Here is an 18,397-nt window from a genome sequence, read left to right as displayed (position 1 = left end):
TTCATCAGCTGAGCGTAGAATAGTTGCTGCACTTTGCAGAGCAAGTGGTGCGTTTCCAAAACACGACTTCAGCCATAACATCATGACAAAACATGTTCAGTGTTCTTAAAAAAATTACAGGAGTCCGGGTTTTGCTTATTTCAGATCTCTTTCCCAGACAAAATTCCCCTGTCTCTCATGGCATGGTGGTGGTACGAGGATAAACGTGTCCAGGACATACTGCCTGGTTAAAGGCACACACACACACACACACTTCCAGTTGCACCAACAGACAAAATCAACATAGCACGGCTTATGTCAAATAATCTTTATTTCTCAGGGTACAATAAGTCTGTACAAACACATCCTCCTTTGATTGACCTCCTCGGTTTAACAGAGAATTACATGTGAGCAGGTTTGCAGCAGCATATCAGCTGTTATGTGTTTACATGCAGAGACAATGAAAACACAGGGATGTTTCAAGCAGGCCAGGTGGGTTGGTTTCTTGAGAGAAGCTCTCAGCTGGTGTCTCATGTGTGTGAGCTCAGGTGTGCATGATGGGGTATCAACTTTAGTAAAAACAAGTAAATCTTTGTTTTTGTTGAAACTCTTTGGGGGTTTCCTGGAGTCAAGAATCACGGACTTTCATTTCGTAGCCTGACTCACGCTCATCTGAATGGATTTTGTATATCTTGACAATCTATCCAGTAACACTAAACACCAGCTCTCATCTGAGTCACGTATCTCGGAGCACCATCGCATCGCTCGAAGCCGGTTCCAACATCAAATAAAAGCAACGTCAGTCATGACAGCATGAAATCTCATAGTTCGTCGCATTATTACACATCGACACATAACAGGTATCTTTTACTTTCAACAAAACATCCACACAACTTTCATCACAACTGTGTCTTCTCTGACTGTCTTTAAATACAGCTGTTCACTTTCAGACACCCATCAGTTCTACATTACAGAGCCATACATCCGTCATACAGGTTCAACGCTGCTGTGGATCAACCGTCTCAGAGTTAAAGTGACCTTTGATAACAAAGTCTTAAAAGTTGCGTTCAGGGGCAATAACACTGTGTTTCAACATATAATATCCCTTCAAACACCACTTGAACATCACTTGAGAACAAGCGGCTCAGCGGCTGCTGAGCTGAGTAAGTCACACAGACATCAGGGGATAACAGCACACAAAATACATCTGTTATTACAGGCTAGATCAAAAGAGGAGAGCCAAATCATAAGTGATTCATCCAGAAACCTCGTGTGAAACATGTAAGATGTTGTGTCTTTCGTTTGATGCGCTGAGTGGAAACAGACCGAGGTATCATTTACGTCACCATTCACACATTAAGGTATTTAAACACAAGTGAGTCACAGATAACGGAATAAAAACTGCTGCAATAAGTAACTTACAGCTCCCCATACATTTTGCCTGTACTGTAAGCAGATAAAACCAGTCACAGGAAATGCCAACTATCATAAGAGTGTGTGACCTTTAGCCTACTTAACTCCACAATGGGCCAAAACTACACACAAACAACAAGACAAGTAACCTATTATGCCTTTCCGCCTGCAAGACACAATGCATTTGCTATCAAGGGTGAAACGTCGACACAGCGAACCCATTCAGTCCGAGCTGTAACATCTTCTGCAGAAAAACTACCAAAAACTGCTCCTGTGAGCTGCAGTCTTCAGACCAGGAGTCAGAAGAAGCTTTAAGTCTGAGGTTAGCACATTTTAGACAAGGCGTCAAGTTTATTTAGAATAAAAAAAATTAAAAAAATACAATATATCCACACCAACTGAGGATTATTATAAAATCTTATTGGTGAAACTATTGAGAAAATTTATTTGCATTAAGAGGCAAATAAAATTTAGTTTAATGACACAGAGACCCTGAACTCAGAGCTTTTTTTTTTACATTTTAACATTAGTTTATAAACAGATTAGTAAGTCAGGTGAAAACTGAACGTGGCCCTGGGCTAAACCCCCCCCCCACACACATTTTCCTTTTCTGCTTATGTCTCAACAGTAACAAGAACGATGCTGTGCATGCACTTAATAATGCCAGATTCAGTTAAAGTCCATGGCAGACTGTAACCTCACTGCATCCTTTTCCTTTCTGTTTCACTGCCTCGGACACAAAAAAGCCATTCAGACGTGGGCACTGAAGAAAAATAAAGCATCAGATATGAGTGGGTCGTGTTCTTGGCTTTAGTGACTACAATGCACAAAGGATGGTGTGGCAGGCGCACATTTTGTGTTCCATTTGGCTGTTTTTCTGCTTTACAATATAAAGATGAATGTATTAGAGCGACGACGGGTATTAAGAAAAGAATTGACAGAAAAAGACTCAATTCAAAGGTCACAGTTTTGAATAGAGAAAAGAAAAGATACAATCTCAATCTCTTGTTTGTTTAAATCATTTTCTTAACCTACACGTGGAGATATTTGAATTCCTCTTGTCATTTTAAACAGAATGAGATCAATCTTGGTTGATCTCATTCTGTTAAGTGCTCATACTCGAAGCTGTTTAAGTGCCTGGAAATATAAATCAAACTCACATCAAGCTGTACAAATATCTGAAACCGATAAAACTCTTTGTTTTCGCCTGCCTTGCAACTCGTGTCTGCAGACGTGAAGTACTGATTTCCGGGTTTCAAATTCAAATGCCTGCATTCCCACTTTTTTCGACCGATTTCTTCCATTTTCACACGAAAAGAGGCCCCCACTTGCTACTTTACTGGGCACAGTTTTGGCTCGTGGAACAATGGGATCATGAATTGCAAAAAGCTCTCCATCCCGATTAAGGTCAAGTGCGAAATAGACAACAATCTACCACCACAGCAAGGAGATTTATAATTAACCGACCCACACTGGCACCACTCCATTCCCACTGACTGTTCAATTAGTCCTTCAATGTGGAATAGATGAGGATGATAAATCAGCAACTTTGTTTGTGAATAAACACACAACTTGCTGTTTTTATGTTTTCATGACAAGGATATGCAGACGGTGTGGTCAGACTACCGGTTGTTTGGAAATCTCTGATTTGATTTGATAGCAAAAATTACTTTTTTTTACCCTCCTGGGGTATATATGCATGTATTAGTGTTCAAATTGTTCGGATCAGGACTAAAATAAAAGATGAAACATTATCCAAGTTATACACGAACTTATATGCGCCACAAGTGTGCATGTAGCCAAGACAAAATTAGTTAGTAGTTTGTAAGTTCTCTCAGTAGAATAACAAAGGGCCCGGTTATAAAGAGTAGCTCTAAAATTAACTATACTCTGGACTTTAATTATGTCTGGTGATCATTTCTGGGTCAGAAAACCCTAAATAACAAAGTTTGAGAAACCAGCGTAAAGTTAAAACACAATTTAGAGGAATAAATGACTGGATGTAATTGCATTTAGGTCACCAATAATAACAAGTATATTCTGCTTCAAGGCCACGTAACAAGGCCACATAAATCCATAATAGGTTGGGAGGCATTTTACCCTAAGTGCCGAGTAAAAACAGTTCCAAGCTCCTCTTGAAATCTGGACCAGTCAAATCCCGAGTAACGCCGCATCTTCTGCTGGCTCCAGGAGACGACTGGCTAATACCAGTTTGATTCAAGGAGACAGAGGAGCACCCAGCAAAGGGCTCATACCAAAGGCTCAGTAGTAAATCTCATCCATAATATGAACAAACACAATTTACATTTGTGACGGTCTCCCTTCCACAGTCCAGGAAAAGTCATGTATCAGGCTCCTTTGGAGAGAAAACCAAACGTTTGTGCCAACAGAACCCGGATCCAGCTGCAACCAGACCAAAATGAAGCCATCAGAGGATCGGAGGCTTAGACCCACACCGACAGCAGGGACCATCCAATCACAGATCTGCCCCTAAGCCACGCAGCAGTACCTTTTCCACCATGACTTTGAAATGCTCTTCATCTTGTCTGGTGTCTGCCTTTGCTTTTTTCGACGTTTTTGTTTCCCTCTCGGCTGCTTGCGGGAGCCGCAGTTCTGCAGGCTAGCCAGTATGGCTGTGTCAAACACTTCCTTGAGATTTTTTTGGGTCAGAGAGGAGCACTCCATGTAGGCCACGGCTCCAACCTCCATCGCACAGTCCCGGGCGTCCCCCGGGTCCACAGGACGCTCTCTGTATTTAGCCAGATCGATGAGGACCTAAAGAGAGTCAGTGTCAATCATTACAGATGTAATGAGAACTACCAAAAATATACATAAAGCAAGAAGATAGGAAAGATAGACTTGTGGCTTCTTTAAATATATAGTTTTTGGGGATTTGCTAAGCAGATAAGCATTGATTCAGTACAGTTCTGTACTGTTCTCCGTCAAATACAATAAAACATAGTGAAAGATCATAAAACTGTCCTTCAGATATTATTTCTGAGCTGAAATAAAACATCTTGGATCCAGGGAAAAAAAAGCACAGTTATAGTGACAGTAAAAGGTTGATAGTTGATAGAATAGCTGATGCTGAACATTCAAACTGCTGACAACTAATTGTAGTTTCCACATAATTCAACACAATCAGGTCTCTGATGATGGCGGGAAGCACAGATGTGATACGACTGTAACGTTACATTTTCAGTGGACATTTTTGAGGGCTGCTGTGTGTGGTGCCGTTGAACAACACTGCGTACGCAGAAAGAAGCTTTTCACATTTAACGGTAAGCACCTGCAGAGCTCGAGATGTTCTCAGATCGGTCCAAATCAAATGAGTCAAAGAAGTAGAGTGACATCTAAGTCATTTTAGGAAATATTTAAGAAATAAGTTTTTGGGGGTTTAATCGACAGTAGATAAAATGGTCAGATATAACATTAGTTATTTATCATTAGTTACATTTATTTGCAACCATGGCAACTGATTTTCAGCCATAAAATGATAATTCAGATTCTTCCGACTCTAGTGAGGCTTCCAACTCCATTTTCCATCATCTCCTTTGTTAACATGATGATGACCGTTGATCAGAATCAGGAAAAGAGCGAGACCTGCCGCTCTCAGTGTATTGGTTAAAACTCCGCACCTTGACATCCTCTCGGAGGTCACACTGCGTCCCCACAAGGACAAGCGGAGCAAAGGGGGCGTGTTTCCGGATCTCCGGCACCCATTTTTCGGGAACGTTCTGGAAGGAGGCAGGACTGACGACACTGAAGCACAGCAGGAACACATCTGCACTGGTGTAACACAGAGGACGCAGCTTGTCAAACTCATCCTGGAAGAGATGGAGAGGGACCACTGTGAGTTTAAAAGTCAGAGAGATAAAAACCCAAAACCAGCTCAAGAATGCTTTAAAGGCCAATCAGAGTCGCCAGTGTGGCGAAGTTTTGAGCTCTATATGTCTCAGCAACATTGTACAGGAAAAGAGGGAAAGATACGGTGATGAATATTTTAAGAAGAGGAAGCAATTGAACAAAGACCGTTTTAGTCCGTCTCTTTGAGAACAAAAGAAAACTAGGACCACACTTCCTCTTTTTCTGTGCACGTTTAATCAAGAGCTTCTTCACTGATCAGTTTATTCATAGCTGGTTAACTATACATTTTTCTCTGGTTTAACCTCAACTGTTCTCCTTCCTTTCCTGAGATTCCCCCAGTCAACATATCTCGGGACTGACACTATTTCTGCGGAAAATTTTGATTTATTTTTTTGTTTCTGTCAGTGACGTCTTATATTGTTGTGAACACCCTCAAGCTTTTGGTCCACAAGCTGAAACCATGACCAATCTATGAATTTCATTCACAGTTTAACAGCTTTACCCAGAGTTTTTGTATTATGAAAGAGGGCTATCTCTTTTTCCGCCGTTTGTGGATACAGCTGCGGTTCCCGCACACAATACTGTACGTGCATGCAAGCGCCCATATGAGTTCAGTTGGTGTCAGAAATGTGACACAGGACATACCTTACAGGCTTATCTTGCCAAAAAGTGTGGGCACAATTTGTCAGTATTTGTTATTATTTGATTTACTTTTTTCAGCAGACGGCCGTAGTTTCATCAAGTCTAACCGGTTGTAGCTCATTCTCAGCGATACGAATCTTTTACTATCTTTTTAAGACAAACATTTGCTGCATCTAGACATAATTACATCACTTCCTGTGTACCAAGGAATTTTTTCCAAGGAAAGCCGTATCAGACAGCTTGGGCATAAAATCTATTTTTGGTCAGAGTTTATAAACTCTATGTTGGTCAAACCCAGAGCAACTAGTATCAACGCTGTGAGCAGCAAACAAATGCGGATAGAGCGGGGAATCTTTTATCCTCTGTCGTATTCACATAAATTTATATAAAATTCATTTAATTTTGTTTTCATTCTTTTATTGACAAGATGTTCTGGACGCTGAAAGAGTCTTTACAGTGAACCAAAAACAGTCTTTTTCAGTGACTTTCAGGGGGCATCCCAGAATACTCGTGGCCAGGGGGGAAAGCCACGAGATTATACAACCACAGTGTCTCAGTTTGATTCCAACCAGGGAAATTGCATGTCCTACATCACTTGTTGTGTCCCCTCATATCCTGTCTGACTTAAAGAAAGAATGATTTCCCCAGCAGAGACATATTGTTGTCCAATATGAATAAAACAACAACAGGAAATGCTGTTGCTGCCATTGGTTGGTGTGTGTGTGTGTGTGTGTGTGTGTGTGTGTGTGTGTGTGTGTGTGTGTGTGTGTGTGCAATGAGATCACTAACCTGCCCAGCTGTGTCACAGAGTTGTAGTTTGACTGGCTGCCCATCGACCGACACCTTTGCTGCGTACACATACACACAAATACAAGCACACACCATTGTAATGTGAGTAACACTGGTGAGGGTTTAGGTAGCGAATCAGCTGACAAAGATTTAGAAATAAAGAGTAAACTTTGGTCAAAATATCTCCCATAACAGAAATCACACATTCACACACACACACAGGACAAAAAAAATGATCATTTTAAAGTTGTATCAATTAATCAGCTAGTTGGGAGACAGTACCTCACTTAGATATATATATCTGATATCTGTCAAATATTGTAAAGAGTAAGCTTTAGATTAGATTAGATCAGATTGACATCAGGTTTAATAGAAACGCTGATAAATTATACAGATTCAGTGGCGGTGTTTCATCCATGTCTCACCTGAGAAGTTGTCAAATGCAGTCGGGACGTACTCGGTGGGATACCCGTTGGTGGTGTAGCTGACCACCAGGCTGGTTTTCCCCACAGCTCCGTCCCCCACCAGTACACACTTTACCCGTCTCTCCGCGGCGGCTGCTCCCACTGACCCTAATCCGGACCGCCGCGTCCTCCCTCCGGAGCCTCCTTCTCGACTCCTGACCCTCCTCGGCGGGACGGGTGGAGCAGGGGACACCGGCGCCGGCTTGTAGCTCCCATCGCTCCGCGAAGGCACCTGGCACGGAGAGGAGGGTGACATAGAGGTGGAGGAGGGGAGCCAGCCGGGAGGATCAGTCCTGGTGAGTTTGGCCAGTTTTCACACCGTCCATTCCTCCGTTGGAGCGGTTTGTCTACTGATTGTTGTTGCTGCTGCCCGCTTCCTTTCAATTCCCATGGTTAAATGGCAAAAAGTTTAACTTCTTCGTACGCCACAGAGCCCTGAAGTGACACTGGGTCCATTTCAGCTACATGGTTTATTCAGTTGTGAATGATAAAGTCCAGTTTAAGGAGCAGAGATTTAATTGGCGTTGACCATTTGTTAGAGTGTGAGTCAGTCCGGACGTCCAACGGACAGAGCCGTGCAAAACTCCCCTTCCGTGACATCACTGTGCGCGCGCGTGTGTGTGCGCCTTTGTTTACCGTGGTTGTGAGGACATCAGATCCACAGCAAAGCTGCGGTGAACTGCTGAACTTTTGGGGACAAAAAGCAAGTTTTCCTATGGTAAATAACTAATGTCTTAAGACGAGGACTTGGTTTAAGGTTAGGAGAAAGATTGGGTTTGGGTTGATGTTGAGTTAGCTATGGATTGTCTTAAAATAAAGCATGGACTTAATGGGGTTTTAGCAGAATTAGTATAAATATTTTCTGTTCTTTTTTCAAAATCCTCTCTTCTTCTGTGAAATTCTTTTTATGCTTTTGTTTGGATGAAGCTCTCCCCTTGTTTTATTTTACCAAAGATTACTTAGCATTCATGTTCCATGCTGTATGTTATTTTCACCTCATTTGTCTCGTCTCACTCGCAGTCTGCTGTTGTTAATTAAATCACATACCAAACCTTATCGCACCACAGCTGAGGAAGAGTGGCTCTCTGGTATTGGTGCTGGAGTTCGACACACCCATAACTTTGCATGACACAAATTTTACTTTTTAGTATCTTAAAAAAAAATCGAACATTTGTGCCTTTCAAGGGAGGCTACACTGGGACATTTCATATTAGATAATATCTATTCTTTCTATATGATAAACTTGTCGAATATTTTAATACCTTAATTTACAGAGTCAAGATGGTATATCTGTCAGATGAATTAGATGCTACAGGAAACACAATAATTTTAGTGTCATGAAAATATGTAATTACAGCTTGGTATGGGTACAACGCACCATCGTAAAAGTACAGCATCTGAGTAAACATGTTGAATCTCAGTTTCCTGGCTGGTACATGAGGCAACCACCAGATTTCGTTTTAAAACTCGTTTATAAACTTTTTACATACTACAGAATAGATGTTTGCGCCATCTAGTGGACTTGGTTAAATACAGACATGGCGTTAACAACTAACCCTCTCAGGCTTTTAAAAATGTGTCCATAAGTTTGGGACAAGTTAGTGGATATTAGGATTTTACACAAATCAAATAGATTAATGTGATTTTTTTTTTTTGCATTTGTTTGTTTTTTCGCGGAACTACACACCGGTTGGTGTTTCCACACGGACAGTTTTCGCAGCTGTATCAGCATGTGTTGTGGATAAAACAAGCAAAGAACACGCTTTGCTTTTTTGTGGTTAGTCAGTTGGACAGTCTTTGTCATTCAGGTTCGGTAGACAGACCAACATGTCCTCGGCAGAGGTAGTTCTGGGTTTTCTGGAGGAGGCGGAACCGTGGCGGCTTCGTGCCCCACAGTTCCCCAGCAAAGTCGGAGGGAGGCCGGCGTGGCTCAGCCAGACAGGTCTGCCCTCCCTGTCCGCGCTGGAATGTGAGATATGTCGGCTGCCCATGGTCCTCCTGCTGCAGGTTGGTGTCTGAAGGAGGGAAGGAGACAGCGGGTTTGCCTGTCTTGCAGAGCCACTTAACTCATTCTCCACCATAGATTAGAATTCACTCTTAACTTAGGGACGCAAAAAGACAGAAGAAACTGAAGAAAAAAGCAGTCTCTAAGAGAAAAACCCAGGGGATTCTTAATTGAACGGTATACATTGATCAGTGGGATAATTGACCGGACAGCAGCTTTGTTGTTGTTGAAATGTGAATTATTTTTTTGTTTCAAGTTGTAAATACTAATTCGGAGCTTTTTTAGCAGCAGAAACAAACAGAAAATCTCACTGTCACACAAAAAGAGTTTTAAAATGGTACAGGAATGCAGGATTTTTACTGACATTTATTACAGCCCTAACTCCTTTATGTAACAATAGAGTTGTTCCTATAATACAAGGTGTTTTGACCCCAAAATGCCAATTTTACTAATTTTGTGCTACATAAGATACTCTATTATTTAACTGTTAGTATCCCAGCTGAGCCTCATTTGTTACATAACAACATGCTCTCTGGTGTGGAGTTTTGTCCCAATTTTGAGTACTTTATTGGTAACAAAGTCTGGCTTCAGATATGACCAAGCTCAGCCACCTATTCATCTAAAGCTTTCCAACTTTTCCACTTGAACTTTCCTGTGTTTTATTATCCTCTTCTTGTCTGCTGCAGGTGTATGCTCCCATATCTGGTCAGGACAGAAGCTTTCACAGAACGCTCTTCCTGTTCTGCTGCAAAACCCCTGAATGCTACTCGCGTAACGACAGCCGCTGCATGAAAGGTACAGGCAGCAATCATTGCTGCTTTAAATGTTTGTCATTGTTGTAGGATATGGGCATAGTTGTAGCTACAGTTCTTTCTGTGTCACTTTTGATTTACACTCTAGCGTCACAATATTAAGAATATTTATTGTTAGTTTTCTGACTGACAGTTTTCTCCTTCGTGCCAGTTTTCAGAAGTCAACTGCCCAGGAGGAATGACTTCTACCCCTACGAGCCTCCCCCAGGTTTGTGCCTGTGCCATTGCACAGTTTCTCATCAAATGATGAAGGTGTCTCCATTACTGGGTAAAACAGAACATCAGCTGCACACCAGATAGATAGATAGATAGATGGACGGACGGATGGATAACTGTCCCACCACAATGGATTTTTCACCATTCGCTGATAGAGAGCGGCTCATCGTGCAGCATTAAAACTTTCCCTCCTTTTTTCTGATTTCCCTCAGAGGATGAACCACCCAGCGATCCAGAGGACCACAGCATGTTGCCCACTTCTGGAGTTAAACTGTGTTGGGTGTGTGGTTGCCCTGGAAACAAAGCCTGCTCCCGTTGTCACACCGTAACCTACTGCGGGAAACAACACCAGACGCTCCACTGGAAACACTCGCACAAACGGGAATGTTGCAGCCCAGGTACAGCTGTGCCCTTTTTAGTGATTCAAAATAAACTTTAAGGAGTCCAACACTGGTTGATGCTTGAGTTGAAAGTCTGTCTGCCGCCATCTGTCTCTGTTTATAGCAGCTTCTGTCACTGCAACATCTCCCCTCCTCTTTCCTGAGTCTGAGCTCGTCACTGAGCCTGAGGAGGAGGATGAGGAGGGACGTCAAGAAAAAGATGACGAGGGAGAAGGAGAAGAAGAAGACGGCATTCAGAAAAGTGTTGATTTCCCCTCTTTGGCAGACAGTAAGTTTGGTTACAATATGAACAGCTTAAATGTTCCATTTTAGTACCAGTACAGATCAGATCCTTTTTCCATTGAATTTCTTTAGTCAGCAGTAATTGTGAATTTGTTGTGCATTAGAGGCAGAGGCAGATCTGGCAGGTCTGGCAGAGGCAGACCTGGATGAGATGGCGATGCACGAGACTGAAGACAACAAAGCGTTCCAGCGGTTTAAAAAGAAGATCGCACGAGAGCCACATCAGGTACAGAAACCGATGGCACACCAAAAAATGTAGAGCCAGGCAGAGGTACACAGATGTTTTCCTCCGTGTCCATCTGACGGTGTTTTTTCATACCCAGGTGATACGTTACAGTCGGGGAGGCTCTCCCTTGTGGGTCTCTGCTCAGCACATCCCTTCAGATGAAAATATCCCACCATGCACCTGCGGCGCCAAGAGGACATTTGAGTTTCAGGTGGCAATTCCTGTTAGATACAGAATTTTCTGATTTCTTAAAGACATTCTGAGATTTCAGTACTCCCCCCCCCCCCCCCTCCTCTCTCGTTACCTTTGCTTTCTCTGCTTTGCTTTGACCATCTCACTTAATTCGGCTTTAAATTCCATCTTTCTGTTGTGATTTGCATGTTGGCGACAGGAACACGTGTTACGAACAAAACCGTTTGAGAGACAAACCTAGTGATGAAAAGTCTGAATTTTAGCAACAATCAGAGCTCAGTACGACATGCTGTGTTCAGGGCCAACATGTGACACGGGTCGTGCTGAGGTTTTGTATGTGGAGTTAACATGTTCTGGGCTGCATGTGTGTCTGCTGGAGCACAAAACATGTTATAATCATCTGTGTGTCTGTGTGTAGGTGATGCCCCAGCTGTTGAACAATCTGTGTGTGGACTCAACTGGAGCCAGTATTGACTGGGGGACTTTGGTGGTCTACACATGCTCTGCTAGCTGTAACCATGACAACCAGTACAGGCAGGAATTCATCTGGAAGCAGGACTTCAGCTCAGATCAACACACACAGCTGATAGATACATAACAGACCTTTATGGTTTGTTAGAGTAGGAACTGGACCGGGATATTGCCAACCAAAGCTGTTTGATAAATGTTTCACAGCAGGAAACTTAACTGTTGTTGCAGGTTACCACTGACTTTTTTCTTTTTTCCACTGTGAACGGAGTACTCACATAACAGTTAGGTCACATTTAAGTGACTCGACACGTGCCGTTAATCCTTTACGTAACTGGCTGCACACACACCAAATGTATGAGAGATCGCTCCTTCCCATGAGGCCGCCCAGATGAATAAAAAAAAAAGTTCACATGATGGTTTTTAGCAGATTTTGTTGTCAGGCAGTCATGAATTTATTGCTCTGGATACTGCCAAGATTTTATCTGAGTTAATTAAAAGTTCAGATATTCACACAGGTATTCTGACTCTGGCTTTTTATTTGAAGCAACTTATCAGAAAATAGAAAATCACACGACCTTGCGTCTGATCACATAACAAAGCCGAACGTTTGATTGTTCTAGTTTTTAACTAGTAACTTCCAACGGATATATCACCAGACCACCTTAAGAGCATAAATCTGGTGGTTTACATTTTTAAAAAGCCACTTTAACCCTCATCAGTCTCACAATAAGTTAAGTTAAACCAAAAGTGCAAATGAGTGACATTTACATGGTAATAAAATCCCAAGACTCCCTAAAAAACATAATTTTCAACCAAACTTTCTTCCGTCTTCAAGCATCCGCAGCTACAAGCCACTGGTCACACAACACCAGCATGGGCAGAAAAACCAATGCCTTTGTGTATTGGACCAGTCAGTCGCACTTTATACTCAGAGAATTCAGCCTTACTTTTTGACTTAAGGCTAAAAATGGTTGAAATAACTTGGACTATATTTTAAACAGATGTTGGTTTAAATTTGTCTAACTAGCAAAAAAAAAAAAAAAGACAGCTTCAACGAGTCAATATGTACATATTTATTAATGCACAGTGCAGCACATCAATCATTAAAAAAAAAAAAAAAGGCTTTTTGATTTCGTCTGCCACCATCAGTACAGACAGCGGAAGAGAGACAGTCTGTAAAACTGAACATCGTTAACCAAATGCACTGTGAATCACAAGATTTGACCGCTAAACGTTTAAATGGTCGACAAGGATGTGACCATTTAATAGAGTGTGTAACGCACATGTACATCGAGAAGTGTCCTCAGTTCAAAGCCACTAAAATGGCATTTTAGGGAAAGTGTGCCTGAGCAAAAAGCAAAGACCACTTGGATAATCAAAGGGAACTTTTAAATAGACAAAAAAATATACTTTTTAAAACAAGACACTTTCTGCCATAATATTGTAATTTAGTGCCGATTTGGTCTAAAATTCCAGACTCAAGAGTCTTAACAAGTTGCAGCGCAGCTTTGTCTTCAAGGCTGGAATCATTAACAATTGGAATGAAAAAAAAAAGTGTGAATACAGTCAAATTTAACCATTTCTAACATTGGAACATGTGTTCTGTCACAACAGTAAGTTTGTGTTCAGCTTCGTTTCAGTTTGGCTCCAACCAGCCATAGATTAAAGTATGAATGTATAAAGGACCTGAACCAAGTGCGACAAAAATGAGACTAACCAACGATTTGTGGACAACTTTGGATTCGTTTCAAATTCAAGAGCATCCACCCTCCACAACTGTTCAACATATTGGGCTTAAAATGAACTGGAAATCCACTTTAGCGTTATTTAATCAGGGAAGAAATTAATCTAGATCTCCATATCGAGGGTGAGAAGATGAAACTACATAAAGCAGGAGTCTCGTGTTGGGCTGACGGATCTGAACATGTGTTAATGAAAAAAAAAAAAAATATTTTTAAAAACGAGCGAACAATTATTTAAAATGCGAAGTACAAAACTATTTAAAACTGCTTCAAATAAAACCAACAACAGTCCCAGTCAGACTGCTTATCTTCTGAACAATTTTTACATTTTCTTACAGTTTTATATACAATTGGGGTTGCCGTGAGGATAACTAAATGCTGAAAATGCAGAAACTAAAAAAAAAACAAACGCAGAGGCTCCAGTTTCCACCGTGTGTTCAGAGTACAGGACGATGATCTTTAAAATCCTGTTTTTTTCCCCCAAAAAACATCTGAAGCACAGAGGGAGACGAAAGTAGAAACTGATGATGCCTAATCCTTGTAGAAGTCCTTACAGCAGCCCCCTTTTGAAAGTTAACATGAAAATAGCACACTGATGGGACTTTGAAGAGAAGTAGAAAAAAAAAAAAAAAAAAGATACAGGATTGGTAAGATGATAAACGCAGCAGCAGGTTCTACGTTGTCTTCCGGAAGCCTTTAAGGATGGGGTATATGTTTTCAAATGCTTCGTAGATCTCTGCTCTCACCTTAGCACCTTAAAAACAAACATATTAGAAAGAACACAAAGTTACTCTGTTGCAGCTCATTAACCCTAACGTTTCTAATCTAATTTTTATTGATGAAATCAAATTAACAAACAAAGGTGCAAGGGTTTAAGAATTGCTTGTCCACATTAAAAAATACTTTTTACCAAAAGCCTAACATAGAGGCATCAGTTAAGATCCTCAGTCAGCCCGATTCAATGAAAACATCAACTTCTGACAAATAATAAGAGACCCTACCTGTGAGTACTACTTTCCCAGAAACAAAGATTAGCAGGACAATTCGGGGTTTGATCATCCTGTAAATCAGCCCTGGAAACAGCTCCGGCTCATAGCTACGAAAACACAAGTGATTTTATTTTAGCAAACCAAAAGGAAAAACTTTGCAACTTCTTTGTAAATGGTTCGCTCTCCACAAGCTTTGCGACAGAAAAACAGAAATTACCTGCTAAACTGCTGATGTGTGAGGACTAATCCCTCCAGTCGAATGGGGAACTTCACGTCACAACTTCCCACCATGTTCTGAATCTTGAAGTCCAAGAATTTGGCAGGAAAACCGAGCTTCTGCACTACACGTGCATATTTTCTAGCCGCTAACCTCGACTGCTCCTCACTACAGAGAGTCAATCAATAAAAGCCCAAAAAAGGATAAATGAAAGACAGCTACAGAAGGAGACTAAAGCTAATAAGGAAAAAAGGAAGAGAACATTTTTCATAAAAAGAAAACTGAGTCCAAGAGGATGCTATTTGTGTTGAAAACAACACCGACTCCATGCTAAATGTTACGTGTAAGAAACATTCTGACCTCTTGGCTCCTGTGCAGACCATCTTCCCAGAGCTGAAGATGAGAGCGGTGGTCCTGGGCTCTCGTATTCTCATGATAACGGCAGCAAAACGCTAGGAAATGACACGTGTAATGACCATTAGTACATAGATTATAGAAAGAAAACAGTGCCTCCACATCTAGTTAGAGGGCCATTTATTTATCTTAAGCCCATCTGGTGCAATTTCTTCATGGGTAAAAGTGAATGTTTTTGGATTGATGATGGTAAAAGGGGGGGGGTTTGGATTAAAAGCTGCACACAGAAAGGTTTAAACTTGAGCGAATAGAAAAGTCAGATTGTTGAGCATCATGGAAGTCTCACCTTTGGGTTGTATTCTGCGTTCCTGGCTCTCAGAGCAATGGTCTTCAGGTCCAGTTTACAGCCCAGATTTACAGTAGATACTATGTTTCTGGTTGCAAAGAGAGGAAGAGAAGCAGAGATAAAATAACTAAAGATAAAAAAACTCCAGAGAGACTTATATTAATCTGGGTGGAAAATAAGTGTAAAAAATACAATCACAAAAATGCAAGCTCAAACTAAATTTGGTGTGCAAATAAATTAAAATCTACCATGAGTGGGTTTAACTATGTTAAACTAGGTTAACTGTTATCTTTGACAGAGGCTGAGCATTAAAAATGGAGAAGGGGTATTCATTTAACAAGTACGTAATGGAACCAGCTGGCATTAACTAGTAGTCTGGTAATTCCATCGACTGAACATGAAACGTACTGCAGTTGTGGTACAATGCCAGAGCTCTCTGGTGTAGACGGTGTGGTGGGGGTCATGGGGGTCATGGGCGTGCTGTACAGCGGGGTGTTCCCAGGCAGCGCTGTGGTAGTCGAGCCTGCTCCCGTTTGGGAATGAAACAGTTGAGGAGTCTGGCCCGTCGTCCCTGGAAGAACTGCGGGACAAAAAGACTAAAGTTTTCTCCCCCCTCTATAATATAAACAGCAGATAAACCTAACTTGTATTTTAATAACACTATTAATAATAATGTGCATTGTACCCGTGTTGGCTTGCTGCGCTTGCTGCGCCTGCTGCGCCTGCTGTTGTTGCCTCTGTTGTTCCTCGAGTATAGACAAACTGTTAGTGTTCTGCACTGGCTGGGGTGTCAGGCCCGAGCCGTATGGCATCATGGGACTGAAGATCGGAATGCCTGGGGTCATGGCACCCTGCACAAAGAGATGTCCAAAGAAAAAGATAAAAACATGGCACGTGGCATGTGTGAATGCAAATGTCCCCAACATGCACCCCAGATTTCTTGTGGAGCTTTCAACCCAGTTGCCTAAAATAAAAATCACTGGAAGAGCAGTAGGTGAAGCAATGTATAGAAGTCACAGCAAATCATCCAGAGCATTCACTGCCTCTGTGTGTGTGCGATTAAGTGTGTCTGTGTGTGTGTGCTGGTGAAAGCTGCTACTTCAGTCTCTTTTCTGTGGATCTATAAGCAGCTTTCAACTCACTCGACTATTGTGGATAGACAACACAGATACACGCAATACTGACACACACAGGAAGCCACATCTGCTTTTCCTTAACATGTTATAATGAAAATGCAGCAACCTCCATAATGTAATTTCAGCTTCACATGCTGCCTCCTGTGCACACTAAGCAGAGGTTCCCCTGCAAGCCCTCCCTCATATTTCCAGCCACAAGACCACTCTTCCAGCACAAATGTGCAGCGCATTTAAAATTTTCTAGGTTCTGCAAAGTGCTTTACATTAGTTTCTCATTCATCTAGTTACACAGACAAATCAAAAGCAGGCATTTAAACAATAATGCACTTAATATGGAAAACATTGAAGCGCATTTAAGTTTACTTGACTACATAGTTGTCTCGCCACCAATGAAGAGCACACATGCCGTCATGCTGTGTCTTCTCTGTGCATTAAATTCACTTCAACTCTTTTTCTTTTCAGGGACGCCACGACTAAAAACTTTCCTCGGTCGATCAGCAGCCACAATTTAAGGCACACGGTCAACTTTTTTAGCACTTTTATCATAGATATTTTTCAGGTTTTCCACACAAACGTCAGCTGTGTGCAGCGCTTCGATTCTCCTCCTAATCCACACAAACACATCAGCCTCTCCTCTTGCACATTGAATCAATACTTTATATGCACAGAGGAACGCTCGTGAGATCGCACCGTCGCCAACTAGACCGACGCTTTCTTCAGACCCTTTAACACTGATTTTTGTATTGAAAAAAAGTAACTATTGCCCTATTGAAAATATATCACACAATAGAATGATATATGATATATGGTGTGCTGAATGCCAGTTTATGTACCTATTCCATGCCAGAGCTACATGTGGAAAACATTAGTCTGGAGCCCTGAACACATACCCATATGGGAGCAAAGAGGAATCTTGCCATGACAAGAGCTGCCATTCATATAAAAAATATGAAAATGTAAATAACTTCATTACCTGGGGGGAAGCCAGCCCTTGAAAGGCTGGTATGCTGTTGTTCTGGTCCATCTCTGGAGCTCCTCACGATTTAACACTGCCACTGAAGAGCAGGTAGTGATGCAGGTTATGTAAACTACCCACAGCAGATGCCTTGAGGCAGTACTTCCAGGGTCTCTGTGCAGAAATTAAAAAAAAAAAAAAAGACCACCACAGGGAACCGAATTCTGCAGAAACACCTCCTTATGCTTCCTTATTTTTTTGTGGTAGCTATGTCTCACCTGCAAATATGAGCAGAAACACGATTTATGAGCAGAACTGTTTACTCGGAAAAACTGTTCATGAATCGCAACCGATAGTCATCCTGTATTATTAAAATTAAACGCAAATGCCAATAAACAAGAAGTCATTCCGGCAGTGGCGCGAACTAACAAACTCCCTGCAAGTCACATTTAAGGAGCTCCCACGTTTCAAAACATTGATTTCAATAGTTGATTCACTTTGACGCCGTGCAATATTTATACTCTTTAACAGTTTATTATACTAACTGTGATTGATTAAGTTATGTATACTCAATTAACTTTACAGTGGGGCGTCTTGACAGCCTTCAAAATTAAACATGTAACTGGTTAGCTGAGGCTAGCCGAAAAGCTAATGTTAGCTAATCTGGAACCGTAGGTAAAACGTTTTGTAGCAGCGTGAAAAACTGCGACTTTCAATGCTAAGGAATTGCCAATGTCTTAAAAAATGTTTGGCGCAAAGCAGTTCACGTCTAGTAAACTTACATTCACACAGTCGCAGTTCAGCGCCTCACACAAACTAAATGAATTCAGCTTCAGCTCCGTGACATCTTCTGCTCTTCGGCGCTCATGAACGTCTTGGGCTACTTCCGGAAGAGGACG

General features: G+C 41.6%; 3 protein-coding genes across 5 annotated transcripts; 1 reads left to right on the top strand and 2 right to left on the bottom strand.

Moving 5' to 3' along the window:
• Window positions 1–292: 292 nt before the first annotated feature.
• Window positions 293–7,741, bottom strand: rhoua (ras homolog family member Ua). Its single transcript, XM_072380378.1, has 4 exons — window positions 7,116–7,741; window positions 6,691–6,749; window positions 5,031–5,219; window positions 293–4,167 (listed from the first exon to the last, which is right to left on the bottom strand). Exons 1-4 carry the CDS (start codon window positions 7,408–7,410, stop codon window positions 3,883–3,885), a joined length of 828 nt encoding a protein of 275 aa, XP_072236479.1. The 5' UTR covers window positions 7,411–7,741; the 3' UTR covers window positions 293–3,882.
• A 1,044-nt stretch (window positions 7,742–8,785) lies between these two features.
• pdcd2 (programmed cell death 2) lies at window positions 8,786–12,269 on the top strand. 3 transcript variants are annotated; one of them, XM_072380375.1, is made up of 8 exons: window positions 8,786–9,161; window positions 9,846–9,954; window positions 10,123–10,179; window positions 10,400–10,585; window positions 10,695–10,856; window positions 10,975–11,096; window positions 11,194–11,307; window positions 11,707–12,269. In XM_072380375.1, the coding sequence occupies exons 1-8, from the start codon at window positions 8,982–8,984 to the stop codon at window positions 11,884–11,886; spliced, it is 1,110 nt and encodes a 369-aa protein (XP_072236476.1). In that variant the 5' UTR covers window positions 8,786–8,981; the 3' UTR covers window positions 11,887–12,269. The 3 variants fall into 3 exon arrangements, with proteins under 3 accessions (XP_072236476.1, XP_072236475.1, XP_072236477.1); XM_072380374.1 differs by having other exon boundaries at window positions 8,788–9,161; window positions 10,692–10,856; XM_072380376.1 differs by having other exon boundaries at window positions 8,792–9,161; window positions 10,692–10,856; window positions 10,996–11,096.
• Window positions 12,270–13,710: 1,441 nt separating this feature from the next.
• tbp (TATA box binding protein) lies at window positions 13,711–18,395 on the bottom strand. The gene is made up of 9 exons (XM_072380377.1): window positions 18,281–18,395; window positions 17,517–17,776; window positions 16,093–16,258; window positions 15,816–15,987; window positions 15,408–15,495; window positions 15,068–15,159; window positions 14,708–14,875; window positions 14,503–14,597; window positions 13,711–14,255 (listed from the first exon to the last, which is right to left on the bottom strand). Exons 2-9 carry the CDS (start codon window positions 17,565–17,567, stop codon window positions 14,176–14,178), a joined length of 912 nt encoding a protein of 303 aa, XP_072236478.1. The 5' UTR covers window positions 17,568–17,776; window positions 18,281–18,395; the 3' UTR covers window positions 13,711–14,175.
• Window positions 18,396–18,397: the final 2 nt, after the last annotated feature.

The sequence above is a fragment of the Leuresthes tenuis genome, unplaced genomic scaffold (assembly GCF_036924035.1).
Source record: "Leuresthes tenuis unplaced genomic scaffold, fLeuTen1.0.hap1 SCAF_2, whole genome shotgun sequence".
Classification (NCBI taxonomy): Eukaryota; Metazoa; Chordata; class Actinopteri; order Atheriniformes; family Atherinopsidae; genus Leuresthes; species Leuresthes tenuis.
The sequence above is the reverse complement of the archived record's forward strand: the minus strand, read 5'-3'. Positions and strand labels throughout refer to the sequence as shown.